The sequence below is a fragment of the Haliotis rubra genome, unplaced genomic scaffold (assembly GCF_003918875.1).
Source record: "Haliotis rubra isolate DU_JTF1 unplaced genomic scaffold, ASM391887v1 Scf107, whole genome shotgun sequence".
Classification (NCBI taxonomy): domain Eukaryota; kingdom Metazoa; phylum Mollusca; class Gastropoda; order Lepetellida; family Haliotidae; genus Haliotis; species Haliotis rubra.
In genome coordinates this window covers 968,957-989,928 of record NW_025764970.1, presented here as the reverse complement: position 1 = coordinate 989,928, position 20,972 = coordinate 968,957, and the positions used below count along the sequence as shown (strand labels likewise).

The 20,972-nt window shown below is 46.1% G+C and overlaps 1 protein-coding gene across 1 annotated transcript in view; it reads left to right on the top strand.

Moving 5' to 3' along the window:
* LOC124279627 (probable E3 ubiquitin-protein ligase HERC1) overlaps positions 1-20,972 on the top strand; it is a 135,324-nt gene that overhangs the window by 104,847 nt on the left and 9,505 nt on the right. Inside the window, 7 exon segments of the mRNA XM_046715470.1 lie at positions 14,994-15,196; positions 15,666-15,774; positions 16,204-16,386; positions 16,614-16,712; positions 18,591-18,764; positions 19,896-20,031; positions 20,639-20,787. Of these exon segments, the coding sequence (XP_046571426.1) occupies positions 14,994-15,196; positions 15,666-15,774; positions 16,204-16,386; positions 16,614-16,712; positions 18,591-18,764; positions 19,896-20,031; positions 20,639-20,787 (1,053 nt within the window).

Below are 20,972 nucleotides of genomic sequence, written 5' to 3'. Positions count from 1 at the left end.
CGGGTCCTTCATGCAGCAATTCTCTCAACAAATGATGGAAATGATGGAGAAGTGCTTCGCGCAGGAAAGAACCTCGCATGATGGACAGCCAGGCGGCTCTCATGCCCAAGTCATCAACCTCGGGAGAGGAACCAGTGCTGCACGAAGGACCCCACACTGATGATACATCTGAGAGGCCTACCAGAGGATCTAGCTCTAGGACTAAGAGCAGACCTACACTGCATGACGTCACCAAACCTGGGCGAAGGAGGGCACGTTCTTCGAACAAAATAGATCGTCATCAGAGGATGAGGCTAATGAAGAACCTTCACGCAGGCTACCCACTTCACAGAGGAAGAAACCTACACCTCCTAGAAGGTTTAGAGAGACGTCTCGGGACTCAGACCCTCAACAAAACCTCTCACCTGCGCGAAGGTCTTCTGAATTATCATCAAGGGCGTCAACAACACCTCGCAGGTCGTCACGGGATTCACCACATAGAAATATATTGCCTTCAGGAAGGCAATCCCGGTCAAGAAGACGCTAACCTCCACGCAGGTCGCCATACAGATCTCCTCTTAGAACTACACGTAGTTCAACGTACTCATCTCCACACAGATCGCCACGTAGATCGCCACGCAGATCTCCATGCACGATGGATATTCAACGATCATATACAAGTGTACATGATACAGAGGATGATGGCGGAATCATATTTTCGGACTCAGAGATAAAATATTGGATGGCTAATGGACTGGACCTAGCGTCACCCTCTAAGGAAGAGAATGAAGCATTCACGTACCTAATGAAGGACGATGATGTGGACACTATCACTCTACCTCCAATTGACCCGGTCTCGGACGTACCAGAGGACCTAGACGCAGCCTTCAGGAAGGCAACAAAGTTCCAGTCTCCAAATATCCCACAGTTCAACGCAAAGAAGTTCTCTCTACATAACATGGACCCCTTTATGAAGGCACAAGAGATAGATGAGAACTATAAAATCATCAATGACTCCCGGACCAAATCTTACAAGATTGATGACAAAAAGCTGGCACAGATAGACACTATGAAGGATGTTCTTCGGACTTAACAGATCCAGGGCAATTAATGAAACGCTCATCTCCAAGTTCAGGAACTCAACTGCAGAGGAAGACCAGATGATTTATTCTGCCTTACTAATGCAGAAAAAGGACCACCAATTTATGTCAGAGCATTTATCATCCATATCAGCAGCATTGACGCTTGCCAGAAGACAAGGTCTATTGTCTTCATGTAACTGGAGTGAACGCTTCACTAAGACTCTCTACAGAGCTCCATGGTCCACAACATCAATCTTCGCAGGGGAGATTGACGAGGTTGCCAGGGAAGTCATGATGATAAAGTCCATTGATACACTAGCCAGTGTCATCAGGCAGACGTCCCAACGCTACTCTGGCAAATCTAAATTTGCAGGCATCCAGAAAGCAAGAGAAAAGAAAATGGGGACCTCCAAAGGAGGAAAGGATTCTTTTCGTCGCCCATCCGGTAACTATAGAGGACGATCCGGACGAGGCAGGGCACCCAGAGGTGCCAGAGGCTTTAGACGATGAAGGACGGGTTCGGAACGACTGGAGTCTTCCACCCCCAACCGTTCCTGTTCAACCTTCCCAAGTGGGTGGACGTCTACAACGCTACTGGGAGAACTGGGGAATTCTTCAAGACCAATTTGTATCCAACATCCTAAGAGAAGGATATCAAATACAACTACAAGCAGCCCCTCCATTAACAGACGCACCTCAGGGGTTAAACTTTGCGACCCATCGGACAGAGAGGCTGCAAGAAGCGGTCACATCTCTACTAGAGAAGGACGCTATAGAGGTGATAGACCAGGACCAGATCTCACCAGGATTCTACTCCCCAGTTTTCCTCGTACCAAAGAAAAACTCCAAAGAAAAGTTCCGACTAATTTACAACATGAGGACATTCAACAGAGATTATCTACGGAAACCAGAAAAATTCAAAATGATTCATCTGCCTCAACTACTACATCTCGTCTGTCCGTTGGACCATATGGCCAGCATAGATTTACAGGACGCATATCTGCACATTCCTATACACCCGGAATCAAGGAAGTACCTCAGATTCCTACTAGACGGACGACACTACCAATGGAAAGTCCTGCCATTTGGAATATCATCGACCCCCTGGTTGTTTACAAGAGTGACGAAGCCCATAGTCACATACCTACATCATCGAGGTCTACGCAGTGCATTCTACTTTGACGATGGGATTCAGGCTCATCAAGATCCCAGTCATCTCAGACTACAGCAGGACTTTACCATCAGGCTTCTCACTCAACAAGGGTGGCTAGTGAATCTCCTCAAGTCGGAACTAGAGCCTACACAGGACCTACAGTTCCTAGGAATTCGGCTCATCACAACAGAAAACCGCATAACAGTACCAGAGGACCGTTGGCTAAAGATACAACAGATGGTATCGCAAGCTCTACTCTCTCCGTGGCCACTCCGACAGTGGCAGAGTTGTTGGGTCTCCTCACATCAGCACAAGATATGACGCGCAGAGGGAGATTACAACTACGCCCACTACAGGTCTTCGTAATTGCACATCTGGACGATCCAGACCCCTTCGGACTCCCAGACAGACTAAAACCATATCTACTATGGTGGACTCAGAGATCAAATGTTTGCGGAGGCACCTACTTAGCAGAGCCGGAGTGCAAAACACATCTCTATGTGGACGCATCTCTCCAAGGATGGGGAGCACACCTCGACAACGAAGTGTCAGCTGGGAAATGGACGTTACAAGAGAAAGATCTGCATATCAACATGCTAGAAATGAAAGCAGTGATAAACGCCATACTCCACTGGACCAGCAATTCTAAGAAATGCTCATCTAACGGTACACACGGACAACTCCACAGTGGCGTTCTACATAAACAAACAAGGGTCAACAAGGTCGGCGAACCTTCTGAACCTGTGCTTTCATCTGTTCAGCATAACAGACAACCTGAACATCCACATAAAAGCATGCCACATTCCAGGAGCCAAGAATGTGATAGCACTATCTCGTCCAACTCAGCCATCCCCCAACAGAATGGATGCCACATCCAGAAATCTTCAAACAGATCATACAAGAGATAGGAGCGCCACTTATAGACTTGTTTGCCACAAGATTCAACAATCAACTGGTAACATTCGTCTCTCCAATACCAGATCCACGAGCATGGGCAACAGATGCTCTAAGCATCTCTTGGGAAGGACTAAACGCTTACGCATTCCCGCCACCAGCTCTAATACCGAAAATGTTGCAGAAAATCATGCAGACGAGGAACCTGCAACTGATTTTGATCGCGCCTTACTGGCCAGCGAGAATATTGTTCCCCATTCTCATACAAGAACTAGGACCGCCTCAACTGCAACTACCAGAGTGGACGAACTTGCTAGTACATCCACACACAAAGCAAGCACACGGCAACCCCAAGGTGTTCCGCCTACACACATGGACCGTATCAAGGCGTGCTTGAATAAGAGAGGATATTCCGCCAGGGCAGCTAAAGCGGTCACGCTAGCTTTACGCAAGTCAACACGCAACTTGTATGACGACAAGTGGCGAAGCTTTGAGACCTACGCTTTGAAAACAGGCTTCACTGCCATGAAAGCGACACACCCTCAAGTGGCGGACTATCTTTGTCACCTAAGACAAACGAAGCGGTTAAAAGGGTCAACACTCTTAACATACCTAGCGGCATTGAGCTCAGTTATCACTATGAGGACGAGTGTAAAACTGACTAAGGTACCAGAGTTACTGGCCTTACTACGCTCTTTTAAACTGGAGGACCAACAACAGAGATTTAAAGCTCCGGCTTGGGACCTCAACATAGTTCTACGGCGTCTCACCAGTGACGCTTATGAACCATTAGATAGGACATCTTTTGAGTTCTTGACACAGAAAACTCTATTCCTGATTGCCTTAGCAACAGCAGCAAGGATGTCGGAAATACATGCTCTAGACTTTGAAAGGACACGATTTGATGAAAATCGAAACATCGTGCATATGGGACTGAGATGGGACTTTATAGCAAAGAATCAACTGCCAGGTCAACCGGACAGACAATTCCACATCCCAGCACTATCATCAGTCCTTGGGCCACAGGATACACAGGACCTATCCTTGTCCCCAGTAAGAGCATTAAAAGTCTACCTACAAAGGTCTAGGACCAGGAGACGAAAATTCAAGCGTCTTTTCATCCCTATATCGGCAGAGCCACAGACAGAGATCTCTCGCACTACGATATCAATATGGATGAGAACTGTCATTCTACGGGCCTACAAAGCAGCAGGACTTGATCCTCCAAGAGCCTCCAATCCACATGAAATTAGAGCTCTGGCGTCAACACTCGCTCTACATGGAAACTGCTCTATCACGACGATAATGGAGGGCTGCTTCTGGAAATCGGACATGGTGTTTGCCAACCACTACCTGAGAGACATCGCCACTGAAGACGTCTCCGGCATTCACCATTTTGGCCCCCTTGTTGTAGCACAACAATTGACAGTTCCACAAAGGCGCTGAGACAGAGACTCGCCCTTTTATCACATGACTTGCAAAAGCCAACACTCAGGAGAGTTACAGCTTTAGAGTCCATATGCACGTCTAAGACAGACTAGCATAAGTGATAAGACCCAGTACTTGTAAGGACGTACTCGTACATAAGAAGGGTCGCTTCTCCAGGAAGTTCCCATAGGGGGTATGCAAGACGTTAATCACCAAATTGGAATCCAGAAATGGCTTGACCCACCACCAAATCCGTAGGATTCTACAAGCAATAATACATGAGTCAGGATAAGGAAAAATATGTAATTTTCTGAGTAAAATTGATATTTTATACTTATCCTGACTCATGAGGTAAGAAGTCCCAACCTCCCTGCTAGGCACTTTGGATTTTCCAGCAAATCTAAGTGTCGGGCTTGCAATTCGAAGAGAGTAAAGAGTGGGAAGACGGGTGGCGCCGTTTTCCCGCCAAAACGGAGAGGGAGACAACTCATGGTGAGTAGTGATTTTACGTCTGCTTTTTTGAAGGGAGCTTCAAAAAGGAGATACAAGTGTTCCACTGACGTTCGCAGAAGGAAGGAGACAAACAATAATACATGAGTCAGGATAAGTATAAAATATCAATTTTACTCAGAAAATTACATATTTCTCCCCTTCCTGTTCCTACCCGTGAAGATCCGGGTTAGAATTGATCTTCAGTAACCCATGCTTGTCGTAAGAGGTGACTAACGGGATCAGGTGGTCAGGCTCACTGACTTGGTTCCCAATTGCACATATCGATGCTCATGCTGTTGATCACTGGATTGTCTGGTCCAGACTCGATTATTTACAGACCGCCGCCATATAGCTGGAATATTGCTGAGTGCTGCATAAAACTAAACTCACTCACTCACTCTCTCCCGTTCCTACATAAATCCTACTTCAACTCCATAATTAAACTTCCTGTTAAATCCACCCTGCTAACCTAACACCCAAAATGAAATATCAACTATCAACTAACTCAGCTTCAAGTGATAAGGCCAATTCAATTAGGGATTTGCTGTTTGACCAAAAACTTGATATCCTGATTTTAACAGAAACATGGTTGAGGGGTGATTTCTCCGACCAAGTGATGGTAGATAGCATAACACCACATGGATTCAAACTCGCCCACAAACTGCTAGGGAGGTTAAGCGTGATGGTGGTGTTGCTATTCTTTACAAGGACACTTTGAAATTCTCTAAACTAGTTCCTCCACAAACCTTCCTATCTTTTGAAAGTCTGATCATTAGACTTGAGAATGACAGTCAGACACTGCTGGTGCGTGCAATATTTAGGCCTCCTGGTAAAACGTGTCACGATGGAAAAGACTTTCTTACTGAGTCTGCCTGTTTTCTGGAATTCCTTATCAGTGTCCCTGGTAAACTTCTGATATTAGGTGACTTCAACATACGTGTTGATAATGTTCATCTCTCAGATACAGAAAGGTTTTGTGTATTCTTTCCTCACATGGACTCATTCAGCATGTCTCTGTTCCAACACATGTTCGAGGACATACTCTAGATCTCATCATCACTGGAGCCGAGGAACTCAATTTAAAGATCACCACCGTTGATCAGTCAGTTCAATCCGATCATTTTGCTATCCTCGCTAGAGCAAGCTTTTCTCTACCCAGAAGACCAAGACAGGAACTATCATTCCGCGGAAATGGGATTGTATCAGTCTTCCTGTTTTGAAGTCAGCTCTTTCCACAGCACTTGAAGGATACTCTGAGCTTAGTGTTGAAGCATGTGCCTGTCGTTATGATAGTGAAGTCTGTAAAGTCATTAATGACCTTGCTCCGATATCCAAACGTATTGTAACAGTTCACTCAAAAGAACCTTGGAACAATGACAAAATCCGGGCAGCAAAACAGTATCGGTGACAGTTGGAGAGGCGGATGAGATCATCTGATCTGGTAGTCTTCAGAGAGATGCATTCTGCCCAACGCAATGCTGTCAATGCCTTGTATACAAGGCAAAAAAAAACCTTCTACAATGATGCAATTGAAAAGTCTAATTGCCAAAAGGATCTTTATCGACTGTGACAGACTTTTGTTCAAGAAACATTCAAACCCTCTGCCAAACTATGACTATGACTTCGAAATGGTGAATTTCACTGAAAAGATTGAAATTCTTCATTCCAGCCTGGAAAGTAGAACTGTGAGACCTGTTACCACCATCCCCTGTTCCTAATAATCATACATCACTGTCCTCATTTTCCCAGATTCACGAGAACGAAACCAGGAAACTTATCTCTCTATGTCCAAACAAATCTTGTTCCCTGGACCCGTTATCGACATGGCTCAACCAGGACTGTCTGGATGAGGCTGTCTCTGTGATGACTCACATTGTAAATCAATCCTTTCTTGAATCTGCTGTTCCTGCAGATTTTAAGAAAGCTTTTGTGTCACCTTTGCTTAAAAAAAACACAACTGGCCTCAGAGGTTTTAAAAAACTATAGACCTGTATCCAATCTGTCATTTGCATCCAAGTTACTTGAACAAGTAGTTGCTTCACAATTAAACCAGCATTACAAGAGTACCGGTCAATTGGAAGTGCTACAGTCTGCTTACAGAAAAGGGCCTAGTACTGAGACTGCTCTTGTTCGTGTTCAGAACGATCTTCTCCAGGCTGTTGACAAAGATGGTGCAGCAGTACTCATACTCATTGATCATTCCTCTGCCTTTGATACTATCGATCAGGGAATACTATTTCATACTCTAGAGGATAGATTTGGAGTTACTGGAGAAGCGCTACTCTGGCTAAATTCGTATCTGTCAAACAGATACCAGGCTGTGTATGTGGATGGTTGTAGCTCTGAAATGACAGAGCTCAAGTATGGTGTTCCTCAAGGTCCGGTACTGGGACCTATGTTTTTCACGATGTCTCCACTTGGAAGTATTGCTAGAGCACACATTCTTTTTTATATATTCCTCCTTGGGGTATTTATAAGCATTTAAATGTCCATTTAAATTCCCTACGACAGTTGTAACAATATTTGAATAAAAATATTTACAAAACAAAAACTACGTTTTGTCTTGTGAGACCACCCTTACAGGGCCCTCCGGCCCCCTACAGCCAAGAGCAGGTAACTCTAGACCGTAACCTCGTACCTCACTTTCCATGCTGTCGTTTACCGGCAAGACGTGGGTCCATTCAAGAAGGTTTCTTTTCCCTGCGCAAAATTATGAGTGTGTCAGAAACAGCAACTGTATGTATGGTTCTCTTTTTTCCCTGCATGGGCAGGGAGGCTTGTTCTGAACTTTTTCATTCATAATTTCTAGTTGTAACTTGGTACCTGGCGAGCCGACCGCGTGTCAAGATGGCGGACAGGTCCCTTCGCTAGCCTCACTGTTCATTGGTTTCCCGTGTGGTTTTTCAATGTTACAGGTGGTTTTAGTATGTTTTATTTATATGTTGTTACATGTAGGGCGTTTCCGCTGCTAGCATTTTCTATCTTACGCTAAAAGTCGTAATTGTTAGTTATGTTGCAGTGCGTATTATGATTATTGTCAACTGTATGCTACGTTGTCGCATTAGTTGTGTCGCCCATGCGTGTTTTTTCATATATGTATGTGTGTATGGGGTTATTTGCACAGGTTTTTTACTTGTTGCAGTTTAAATCCTGTACTTCGTGCCTCGCTGCCATTTCCGTCAGGGACACGCACGAGGTGTGTTTACGTTGCCTCATCTAAACTGATCATGAGGAAGAGGGGTGTCCGGCGTGTGCCATTTTTACACCTCAAACTATTAAGGCACGACGGGTGGACCGGCTGTTTTACAGCAACCTGCAGGGGGTGATATCTGGGCTCAGGATCCCCCGTCCAAGCGTTCACACAAAAAAAGGGGTCTACGGGAGCCGCTTCCCATACGGAGCCGGCTCCCAAAAGAGCTAGGGGTTCCAAGGAGGCTTCGTTGGAGAAAACTAATACATCTATATCTCAACCTGCTCCTGTATCTGTCACCCCCCCTGTTGTGTCGGCACCTGTTGTACCTGTTGACTCTTTAACCGCTTTGTTTCAGGAACAGATGTCGTCAGTGAAATCTCTGATCGATACGGCGTTGGCTGGGTTCCGTAAGGAGCTCAGCGCGCCGGTCGTCGGGGTGGATCTGACACATCTGGGGGTTGTTTCGCGGCCCGAGCCTCGGCTCGGAGAACGTGCCTCCCGCCGGGCAGCTTGATCCCGGCTTCGGCCGTGGGGATAGCGCGCCCTCGGCACCTGGTGGCGGCCTAGCTTCATGCTCAGGTCTGTCACAGGTGCCTGGCGCCGGCGATGCAGGGTTGCCCCTGTCTTCGCCTGGTGCCCTGACTGGCGGTCGCCTCGGCGCCGACCAGCTCGGGGATACCTCGGCGCCTGGCAGCCAGTCTGGGTTGCCCGGGAAGCCTGTTGCGGCAGGTTCCTCTCGGGCGCCTCGGCGACCTGGCGCGGGTTCCACCCGGCAGGGCGACTCATTTCCTCTGGCGCCTCTTGACCTTTATAGTCTTTCTGGTTCAGCCTCTGGCGTATCTTCGGCGGTCTCTCAGGAGTATGAGAGTACGAGGCCGAGGTGGATATGGAGGATGATGGAGGGAGGGAGGAGTCGGAGGCGGGAGTTCCATACTCCTTTGGCTCGTCTCTGCGGCAGGTTCGGGATAAGATCGCCGAAGCCCTGCCCCAGGTGGCCGTTACCGTACAGGCGCCCGACCCCGCAGATGTTTCGGCTCCCGGGGGAGGCTTTCGCGCCTAGCCGGGTCGCCGAGGCACGCCTCCGCATTCTGCCATCACTGGTGAGTGAGGTGATCAATCCTCTCTTGACTGGTGCCCGCTCTCGGTTTGATTTGCCCGACGTCGGCAAGCGGTACCAGTTGGGAGAGGAGGCACTGTTCGAGCCGCCAGTGGTGGACGAGTGCGTCTTTGCGTCCGTCACTCTAGGGGGGTCGTCCTCGGCCAGGCAAGGCCGGCGCCTCCCCCCTTTTCCTACTAATTCACTTACGCTGAAGTCTGCGTACCGGTCCTTCGAGGAGTGCTACCGGTGCGCAGCCCAGCAAGTAAAAGTGGCAGTCCACTCAGCCTACCTGTCTGCTCTGCAGGGACAGCTGGTGGATCAGAGCGCTTGTGACGCCGACTTGTCGGCGCCGGTGCTCGCGCGGCAGCTCACGGGGGTACACTCTCATCTGGCTCGGGATAGCATTCGGTGCTGTGCCAGCCAGATGATGGGTGCCGTGATGGGCTTGCGCCGCCTGTGGTTGTCCGTGGCGCGGTATTCACCGGCCACGCAACAGCAGCTCCTGTCATTACCTTATACCATGGGGTCCTCCCTGTTCCCTGGGGCATTGCAGGTTATGCGGAGAGGCGCGAGGCAGTTTCTACCTTCAAAGACTCTAAGCCTTTGTTGGAACAGCCCTCCGCTCCTGCGCCACCGGCCTTCCCGCTTCGCTTCGCTTATCCTTCTGCCCGGCGAAGGGCGGCTGCAAAGTGGACTGCCCTTTGCAGTCAAAGCGAACAGGCGCGCCAAGAGGCAAGGGCAGGCCTGCTCAAAGCGCAGCAGCAGCACCGGGGCAGGGGAAGCCAGCCCGGCTTCCCGCTGATTACTTCCCCAGAGCCCTTATTGCCCCCCCACTCCATGGCGGAGACTTGCCGACTGTGGGGGTGCACTGCCTCATGCCACCGTCCCTGTCGGCGGTTGTCCCTATTCCTCCGGGGTGGGAGGCAGCCACCTCAAATCCCTGGGTCCTGTCCACGCTCAGGGATGGCCATTTGCCACAGTGGGCGAGATCCTCCGTCCTTCTCGGGGTTGGCTGCGCCTGTGCCGACCTCCCGCGACAAAGCGGGGCAGCTCCGTGCGAAGTTCAGTCCTTACTGAACAAGGCAGCCATCGAGTGGTTCCTGTGGGTCAGCAAGGAGAGGGGTTTTATTCCACCTACTTCCTAGTGACCAAAAGGGCCGGAGGTTCAGACCCATTCTGAATCTCAGAGGGTTGAACCAGTTACTGGAGGTGCCGTCTTTCAGGATGGAGACACTCAGGTCAGTGATCTCCTCCGTCGAGACAGGGGATTGGCTTCGTCAATCGATCTCAAAGGCATACCTCCATGTTCCAATGCACCCGAGTTCAAGAAGTACCTCCGGTTCTCCTTCGACGGGACGTGCTACCAGTTTCGTGTGCTCCCCTTCGGCATCTCCACGGCGCCAAGGGTGTTCACCAAACTTATGCTAATCCCAGCTCAGTTAGCCAGGTCTCAGGGCAGGTGTTGTCACCAGTACCTGGACGATTGGCTTCTCAGGGCCTTAGGTCCTCAGTTAAGCAGAGCCTCCACACTGTGCGTGATGGATACTCTGGTGTCACTGGGCTGGATTATCAACCTCAAGAAATCAGACCTCGTTCCGCAGGATCTGATTTTCTTGGGGGCCAGATTCAACACGGAGCTAGGGATTGTCCTGGGCGAGCACTCAGCCTCCGCCTCTGGTCGGAGCGGGAAGTCAGCCTACACATCAATGTGTTAGAACTGAGAGCAGTCCGCAGGGTGTTCGAGTGCTTCCGGGTGTTGGTGCAGGGCCGTGTGGTTCGTCTAGAAAAGGACAATCAAACGGCCATGTCTTACATTCTCAAGCAAGGCGGCACAGTGTCTCCGTCGCTCCTTCAGGAGGCGTGGCAGTTTCTACTGTGGTGCGATCAGTTCAGCATTCGGGTTTTGCCTGTTTATCTCCCGGAGGTAGACAACGTCCGTGCAGATGCACTCTCCGCGGCGATATACTAGCCCACACAGTGGATGCTTTCGACCGGGAGATATTCGGATATCTCCCAGTTGTTCGGTCGTTCAGGTGGATCTGTTTGCGTCTGGGGTGACGAACCAGATTCCTGTGTTTTGCTCCCGATTCGGATCGGGGAGCGTTAGCCAACGACGCCTTTCAGCTCGATTGGACGGACAGGGTACTGTGGGCGTTCCCCCCAATACCACTGATTTCCAGGGTCCTGTCACAGCTGACCGCACAACCAGCTCGGCTACTTGTGCTTCTGGCACCCCTTTGGTCGGCACAACGCTGGTTTCCGGTAATTCTCAGGTTTCTGGCTCAGCCTCCTGTTCTATTACCTTTTCGACCGGACCTCCTATCCCAGAACGGAGCGCCCCCCCCGAATCCCAGGATTCAGTGGGTGGCTTGGCCGCTGTCAGGGATCGCGCCGGGATTCGACAAACGTTCAATATGAGGATAGATGGGCCTGTTATTCGCGCTGGTGTGTCAACAGGGGGATTCTTGATCCCTTTTCTACAGATTTAGTCTGTGTTTTAGAATTCCTCCAGTCTCGGTTGGACGCCGGTCTAGCGGCTTCAACTGTTCGAGGATATTCTACGGCTATTTCTGCGTTTCATATTCCTGTTGACGGTGCTCTCTTGGGGCAGCACCCTCTTGTGCAGCGCTTTTTAGCAGGCGTGGACAGAATCGGTCCGGTTGTCCGGCGGATTAGTCCCCCGTGGGACTTGTCAATCGTTCTTGATTGGCTGTCCAGTCCACTGTTTCACAATCTGTCAGCTCTTTCACTCCAGCTGTTGACCTGGGAGACGGCGTTTCTTGTGGCGGTGACTTCAGGCAGGCGGGTTGGCGATATTCACGCAATGTCCTAAGAAGGATAGTCCCTTCCATGTGACGGCGTCTATTGAGCTCCCAGCTTTCACTCAGCCTTCCCTGTCCGGTACCTCTCTACGACGTGCTCACGTCTTAGATGTCCGTAAGACACTTAAGGCTTATATCAAACGAACAAGGGGTACCCGTGAGGGTAACCAATTGTTTTGGTGTTATGGCGGGGTTCAGGCTGGTCTTCCGGCGACCAAGCAAACCATTTCTCGGTGGCTTGTCTCTGCCATACATATGAGCTATACTCAAACAGGGCGTATCCCGCCTGTAGGGTTGAAAGCTCATTCGGTTAGGGCAGTTGCTACATCGAAGCTTACGCTGCAGCCCTGCCCGTTGAGGAGATCTGCTCAGCGGCTATTTGGAGCCATCCGAGATGCGTTCATCCGTCATTACCAACTTGACAGACTCTCCAGTGAAGCGCTTTCGGTTCGGTCAGTCAGTTCTCTCCAGTGGGCATGGTTCCACCTCTCTAGCCGATTGAGCTTTAGGATTTTATTATGTGAACCATTCTATGCCAAATTTTTTTAACACTGGTGTTGGGTTTTAAAATCTTGTTTACATATTCCCTTGGTATTGGGTTTTATGTGGTGATGGTTTTATTCCCATGTCTTTTTGCATTCTGCTCTAGACTTAACTGGCCTTGGAAACTTTGCTAAATATATATATATTAAGGCATTTCGTTTCTGGTGGCTTTTTGTGTCTCGTTAGTTTGCATTAGCGAGGTTTTAGCTGGGCAATTTACATATGTTCGACCCTGACCCTGGCTCATGCCCCGCCTGATTGGCTATGGTGGACCGTGACGGGTAAGTGTGCTTTTTCTGCTATATTTAGCTTGGGAAATTCCACTTCTTGTCGGGGTGTTTTCTGCAGACAGAATGCCGCTCCTTAGCTCCGTCTTTAGGAGTCTGTCTTATGCTTATAAGTACCCCAAGGAGGAATATATAAAAAAGAATCGAACTAACCTGTAGAGGTTTCAGATTCTTTGAATATATTCCTCCTTGGGGTACGCCCGCCCACTTCCCCACATTCTGTCTGACGTGGTTCAGCATGGAAAGTGAGGTACGAGGTTACGGTCTAGAGTTACCTGCTCTTGGCTGTAGGGGGCCGGAGGGCCCTGTAAGGGTGGTCTCACAAGACAAAACGTAGTTTTTGTTTTGTAAATATTTTTATTCAAATATTGTTACAACTGTCGTAGGGAATTTAAATGGACATTTAAATGCTTATAAGTACCCCAAGGAGGAATATATTCAAAGAATCTGAAACCTCTACAGGTTAGTTCGAATTTTTGCTTTCATCTGTATGCAGATGATACACTGCTGTATCTATCATTCAAGCCGAAGGATAAAACCTCAATCAATACTGCCTTCTCCAGAATTGCAGAGTGCACAGAAGACACCAAGACTTGGATGACCATGAATTTCTTAAAGCTGAATGAGGAAAAGACTGAGATGCTTGTGATTACATCAAAAGCCATGAGACCAAAGTCAACACTTCCCATTCTTAAGTTGTCATCTTGTGTCATCGAACCTAGCCAGGAGGCTAGAAATCTTGGTGTCATGTTTGATTCCACACTCAGTGCTGATTGCCATGTAAGCCGGGTCTCCAAAAAGGTTTACATGAATATCCGAAACATCAGTCGGATACGACAGTTTACCAGCAACAAAAAAAACAGCTTTGCTCGTTCAAGCCTGTGTAATCTCCCATCTGGATTATTGCAACTCCCTTCTTCCCGGGTTGCCAAAACGTCTTGTCTTTAAACTTCAGAAAGTCCAGAATTCTGCCGCAAGACTAATCAAGAGAACCAGAAGATCAGTACATATCACCCCAATCCTGAGAGATCTCCACTGGCTCAAAGTTGAGAACAGAATCAAGTTTAAAGGGCTGACTCTGACATTCCGTGCTATCCTCCATACATTTCTGAACTCATCCAAGAATACAAACCTGAGAGAACTCTACGTTCTTTTGAAGCTTTTGAAATATGAAGTGCCCCTGAGTTTGAATCATTCATTTGTTTAAAGTCTGCTACTGTTAGCCTGTGTATTCCCAGGACAGTTCATTGCTCACAAGCGCTTTTGAGCAGTTGATTATACTGGAAACAAGGCTATACAAGTGTTTATATTTATTTTTATTATTTATCAACAAAATAACTTACTCGTTCCTTATCTATTTCTCCCCCTCCCACAGCTGTCACTAAATGAATATATCTCCTTGAAAAACAAAAATGAATTGGAAACCTAATGTGGTCTTGGTACAAGACACGGTAGTCGCTAGATAACTTACCCGATGCAGGTACGAGACGACTGACGATTCCCTACCTAGGGTAGGCTAATATAGCCAACATGGCGGCCATGTGACCGGAGAAACACAATGCGCACGCTCCTTACATCTCTGCCCCTCAGGATGGCGGAGCATGCAAGAAGCGTGACATCGCCTGGTCTTCCCGGTCACCAGGCCCGCATGGCCATAAGCCACTACATTAAAGGACTAAAAAGGTAGGTGCTAGGTCAGCCGCCCGCCCAAATGCCTTACACTACCCAACCCACTATGTGATAATTTAGCATAATAATTTAACCCCAAAACCGAGACGGCCACAGTGACTTAACTCTTCAGCACTGAATCTAATGCATGAAAAAGTTTAACAGTCTGGAAGACATGATTCTCTGTGTAATTGTTCAGAAAATATATTCAGAATAATACTGTAGATGCATTTATATATGTAGATGTTCCTAACAAAAACACCCAGAAAGTATGACTACCATAATTAATGCAGTATTTTTGATGTTCAGGCTCAATGAAGACAACAGTTTTTACTGCATGATATTCCTTTCAGAATTCTGTGCTTGTGATGAAGTGGGACCCAACAGGCCATGTGCTGGTGACATGTGCAGTGAATGAACGCAACATGAAGGTGTGGAAGACGAGTGGTGAAGGGTTGACCTGTATATGGAGTCTCACCCACCCCTCTTCTCTCTGCTCCATAGAGTGGTGTTCTACCCTGGGGTCTGGAGACAACAAGAGGCTACTCATAGCAGGGTGAGGACTTGCCATACTCTCACAGCATTAGTATATTACATGAAACCCAGTTAGTACACACAGTATGCTGTTTCCAGTTACTTTGTCAGGTTTAACATATTTCCATGGAAACAAATCAAGTTTGGTCATTGTTTCTTAGAATAGTAGTGTTCTAAAATGCCATGAACTTTTGATTAATCAAAAGTCATTCAAACTTGAAAGTCTTTATAAGCATACAAGTTGTAATGAACCTGACAAGAGTATTGTATGCAAAGCAACTCCTTTATTACACATATGTGTATAACAAATAAACTGTTTCTCCTTGCCATGTTACCAAACATGCCAAGTGAAGTTTGTTTGTTATAAACGTAGAACAAAAATGTACATACTAGAATTTAAGATGTCACATATTGTTTACATTGTGAAACATGAATGGTATTTTTTTGTAAAGAGAACACCATTGATGTATTCTATCATATTGTTATACCAGTGGGTGTGAGGATGGAGGTGTGTATCTGTGGGAAATCCCTCAGCCATCCAACGTGGAGGTCCACATCTCACCCTTCGCAGTCAAACATCACTCAACAGACAGGAATGAGGTACTGGATTCTTTAAATTTGATTTCTTTAATTGAAATTTTTCTTTTACTTTTCAACCAGTTGCAATGTTAAAAATACTTTGAACATACTTTGAGGATGTGTTTTTTCTTGTGCACAGTTGTACATTATCCACCTGACCTATAAGTCATTGGTTTCGTTCTGTCCTTCTTGCTAACAATAAGAAAAGACCAATGAGCGTTTGTGCATTGGTAGATTTGTGTCACTATGTTTCTCTGCCATTTACAACCAGCCCATAATAACAAACCAACCCAAGCCATTACCTAAATATATGATGTCTAAAACATGGACCATTGCTGGGCCCAACTGAAGAGCTGCTCATGTCCTTCAATACTGACTTCAGTAAGCTTCCTGTAGTTTATTCCCTAAGTGATTGTCGATATCTGATATTCCTGTGTTTTCATGTTTCAGTTTTCATCCAGTTCAAGTGACAGCAGGGAGGAAAGCCAGGGCACACAGCCTCACTCCCCCCTGACTCCCTGCCAGATGCTGATGGGGCACCTCACAGGGGTGACCGCCATAGCCTTCAGCTCCAGTGGTCTCATGATAGCTAGTGGTTGTGGCAAGGGATGGGTTAACATCTGGTCTCTCCAGGTAGGTGGCTTTATTGCTTGAACCAATATGCCCATGTTAAACTAGCTGTTAAGGTCATTAGAATTTATGTGTTATTGTTTGCCTATATTTCATTGCTGGTGCAAGTTCAAATGGTAGATACTTTGTTTAACTACATTCCCTAATTTGCAGGGGTCTCTCAGACTGATTTGTTTTATAGTTTCTCCTCATATGTTTAAGAAGTTTAATATTAGATGTCTGTATTGTAGGATGGCTGCTTGCTACAAACTCAGACTGGCAGTGGTATGGTAAAGAGTATCTCGTGGGTTGCCGATCGCAGTCTCGCTGTGTGCTTCAGCAGATCAAAGGTCAGATACATTAGTAGATTCTCAGTAAGATTCATATAAGCCAACAGTTTTTGTAAAGAGTGAGTACAGTCATGCCCCGTTTATCCGAACTTCAGATATCCGGAAAACTCGCCTTCCGAATGAAAATTCCTTAAAACGAATTCTCAACGTTGTAAAATTACTCACTTATCCGGAAATCCGCATTCCGTAATCGGACTGTCATTTTCATATACAAAACGCTAAATTATGTGCATTTTCTTGTGTATCCGGATGTCTGAGCACCTTTCAGTATGTTTACACATGCATTTTACCAAGTGGCCTTGTGTGCATTAACTTAAAAGAAGTCGGTAGTCTTTGAAGCGTGAGAGGATTAACTACCTGTAATTAGCAAGGTGACACTGAATTAATTTTGAGTTGCTTTTGAGGCGTGTCAATTTGTGGGTCACTATAATTATGCTGATAAACTGTTGTTTGATCAGAAGCGTTGTCTGTCTGTGACCAGTCGAAATTTGCCTGTTAATGAAAAGAAGTTTTGGCGATAGCATAGGTATCATGGACTTTAATCTGGACGTTTATGTTAGGTACAGGAACAATGTGAAATAGATGACATCAGAACTGTTTCGTGATTGGTTGCTAGCATTTGACAGACAGATGAGATTGAGAGGTAGGCGTGTTATATTATTGATGGACAATGCAGCCAGCCACACCCCCAATGTGAAGTTGACACATGTCAGATTGCACTTCCGGCCGCCCAACATGACTGCACACATTCAGCCGATGGATGCAGGAATCATCGGTGCTTTCAAAGCACATTACCGCAAGCTCGTTGTGAGACACAAACGAGAATCCAGCAGTCACCTTACGCACTTCAATCCGGATGATCAAGCAAGCCTGGACCTCTATGAGCGAAAAGACAATCGCTAACTGCTTTTGCCATGTCGATATCATTCAATCAAATTAAGACCCAGAAGAAGACATGGCCTTGTTGGAACTTCATGATGCACTACGGTCCTATGCGCAAGTTGCATCTGTGTCTGTTACTGCTGACGACCTTGTGAATATCGACAGTGACGAACTGACTGGCGAATCTCTGAGTGACGATCTGACTGGCGAATCTCAGGGTGACGAACTGACTGCGAATCTCTGAGTGACGATCTGACTGGCGAATCTCAGGGTGACAAACTGACTGGCGAATCTCTGAGTGACGATCTGACTGGCGAATCTCAGGGTGACGAACTGACTGGCGAATCTCTGGGTGACGAACTTACTGGCGAATCTCTGGGTGACGAACTGACTGGCAAATCTCTGAGTGACACTGACATCCTGCAGGCAGTGTGCCCTGACAGCGAGACTGATGATGATGATGATGATGATGATGATGATGATGATGATGATGATGATGATGATGATGATGATGACGAAGTTGGGCAGCCGCCACCTCCCTCCTCCTCTCTCTCCCTTTCTTCTCCTCTCTTTCCCTCGAACTGTTATTGAAACGTTTCTACAAAGCCGTTACAAAAAGCTTTGATCCATGTCTTCAAGCGAGCATAACTGCATGTACAGGTATGATCGCACATGTTATTGACTTGACTACTGTACATGTATTTGACAAGATGTGATTTTATGTTTGCATTGTTATTTATTGATGTCTTATCAATAAAGATTATGTCTGAGACCTATTATGTTCGTTTCTTTGTATGTCTATTTACGTATGGTCCTATGTTCAGAAATCCGAAACTTCGTTTATCCGGACAATTTTAAGAAAAACACAAGTGTCTGGATAAACGGGGCACGACTGTCTGAAGTAGCAATCGACAGCTTTTTAATGTACAACCAGGATGTTCTCATATTTATATCAGTTGTGTGATTAAATCAATTCTCACTGCATCTTTTTAAAAGGATATAAGTAACATCCACTACACCCCAGAGTTGTTCACCAAGAACCGTGTTGTTGCTGTGGCTCGTCGTGCTCTCAAACTGCGAGGAATCACAGGATTGCATCAGGCACCATGTTTCCGTGGAATGCTCCAAAGACTACCAAGCATGCTTCAGGAGCAGTACCTCCATGAAAAGGTAGTATACATTACACTCTAAAACTAATTAACTGCAGTTTTGTATGATTGTTGTGTATGCTCTAGATTTGTGGTCTGACCTGTATTAATCACAGTAAGTCAGCAAGGAAAAATGGGGTTCAATTCCTGTGGGTGTGTACAGTGTGTTAACCTGTTACTGCTGTCTGCTGTCATTCTATTGCTGCAGTTCTGAAGTATACTGTCAATATGTGGGGTGAATCAGTATACCATGTATATTGCTGTCTGCTGTCATTCTATTGCTGAAGTATACTGTCAATATGTGGGGTGAATCAGTATACCGTGTATATTGCTGTCTGCTGTCATTGTATTGCTGCAGTTCTGAAGTATACTGTCAATATGTGGTGTGAATCAGTATACTATGTATATTGCTGTCTGCTGTCATTCTATTGCTGAAGTATACTGTCAATATGTGGTGTGAATCAGTATACCATGTATATTGCTGTCTGCTGTCATTCTATTGCTGAAGTATACTGTCAATATGTGGGTGTGAATCAGTATACCATGTATATTGCTGTCTGCTGTCATTCTATTGCTGAAGTATACTGTCAATATGTGGTGTGAATCAGTATACCGTGTATATTGCTGTCTGCTGTCATTGTATTGCTGCAGTTCTGAAGTATACTGTCAATATGTGGTGTGAATCAGTATACCGTGTATATTGCTGTCTGCTGTCATTCTATTGCTGAAGTATACTGTCAATATGTGGGGTGAATCAGTACACCATGTATATTGCTGTCTGCTGTCATTCTATTGCTGAAGTATACTGTCAATATGTGGTGTGAATCAGTATACCGTGTATATTGCTGTCTGCTGTCATCCTATTGCTGAAGTATACTGTCAATATGTGGTGTGAATCAGTATACCGTGTATATTGCTGTCTACTGTCATTCTATTGCTGAAGTATACTGCCAATATGTGGTGTGAATCAGTATACCGTGTATATTGCTGTCTGCTGTCTGCTGTCATTGTATTGCTGCAGTTCTGAAGTATACTGTCAATATGTGGTGTGAATCAGTATACCGTGTATATTGCTGTCTGCTGTCATTCTATTGCTGGAGTTCTGAAGTATACTGTCAATATGTGGGGTGAATCAGTATACCTTGTGTTTCAGCCTGTGATCCTGGCTGGTGACCAGCTCATCCACAGCCTGTACCTCCAGTGTCTTGCCTCCCTTGCCGTCGGACTGTCCCTAGACAAGGCTTTGTGCTTCTCTCCACAGCCACTGCACCACTACACACAGGAAACAGGTAAGGGAAAACAAGTGAATCGTCTTGATGACTGTACAGGTGTATATATATGCTATCTCTCATTATCACTGACAAGATGTACCATCTCCCTTACAGGTCCATTATGGTGGTGGTCATTTTGTGCCAAAGACTATGTCCTTGTTTTCAGAATATGCTTGATGTTAGTTTTAATCCTAGATTATCTGATAATGCCAAAAAAATGCAATGCATTTGGATTTCATCTATCTGGTAAAGGATATACTGAATGATATACTAATATATACTCCAACTGACTATTTACACCAGTTTTCTTTTCAATAAAGAATTTGAGCCTGGCTGTTTCAATTTGATCTGGTTGTGCATTCTACTTAGGTGCACTTACACAGAGGAAATTCTTGATGTTTCTCCACATTCACATTACTGGGACATTGCTAAAAGTAGCTTAGAACCACCATCCTCATTCCCAGCATAAAGTATTCACTGTACAACACTTTGATGTGTTTGATATTTTTTCCTGATATCATGGAGCTTAACTGATATGTTTACATTGCTTCCTGTCTACTTGCCTCATCCATAAGATGTGGCTTTCGACTTTCCCAGTAGCCAGTTATTACCTTGTTGTCCACAGCCCACAACAACCTAGTGTCAGAATGGCAATGGCTTCTCACCTATTCCACCACTCTCAAAACATCAGCTGCCCTTGCTAGCAGGAAGCCCATCCCCGAAACCTTCAAAATACTTAAAAGAGACTCTGAAGACTCCAATTGTGTTGGTTATGTGAGTAATATGGCAACTAGTCCTTTAAGTGTGGTACATTTGTATCACAATACAACTTAACTATAGTTATCTTCTCATCACATGTAATTCACTGGTGATAAAATCTTAATGACTAAGAAAAACAAATTGTTTAATAATGATTAGACATTCAATGAATTTGAACATATGAACAATTTGTTGTGATA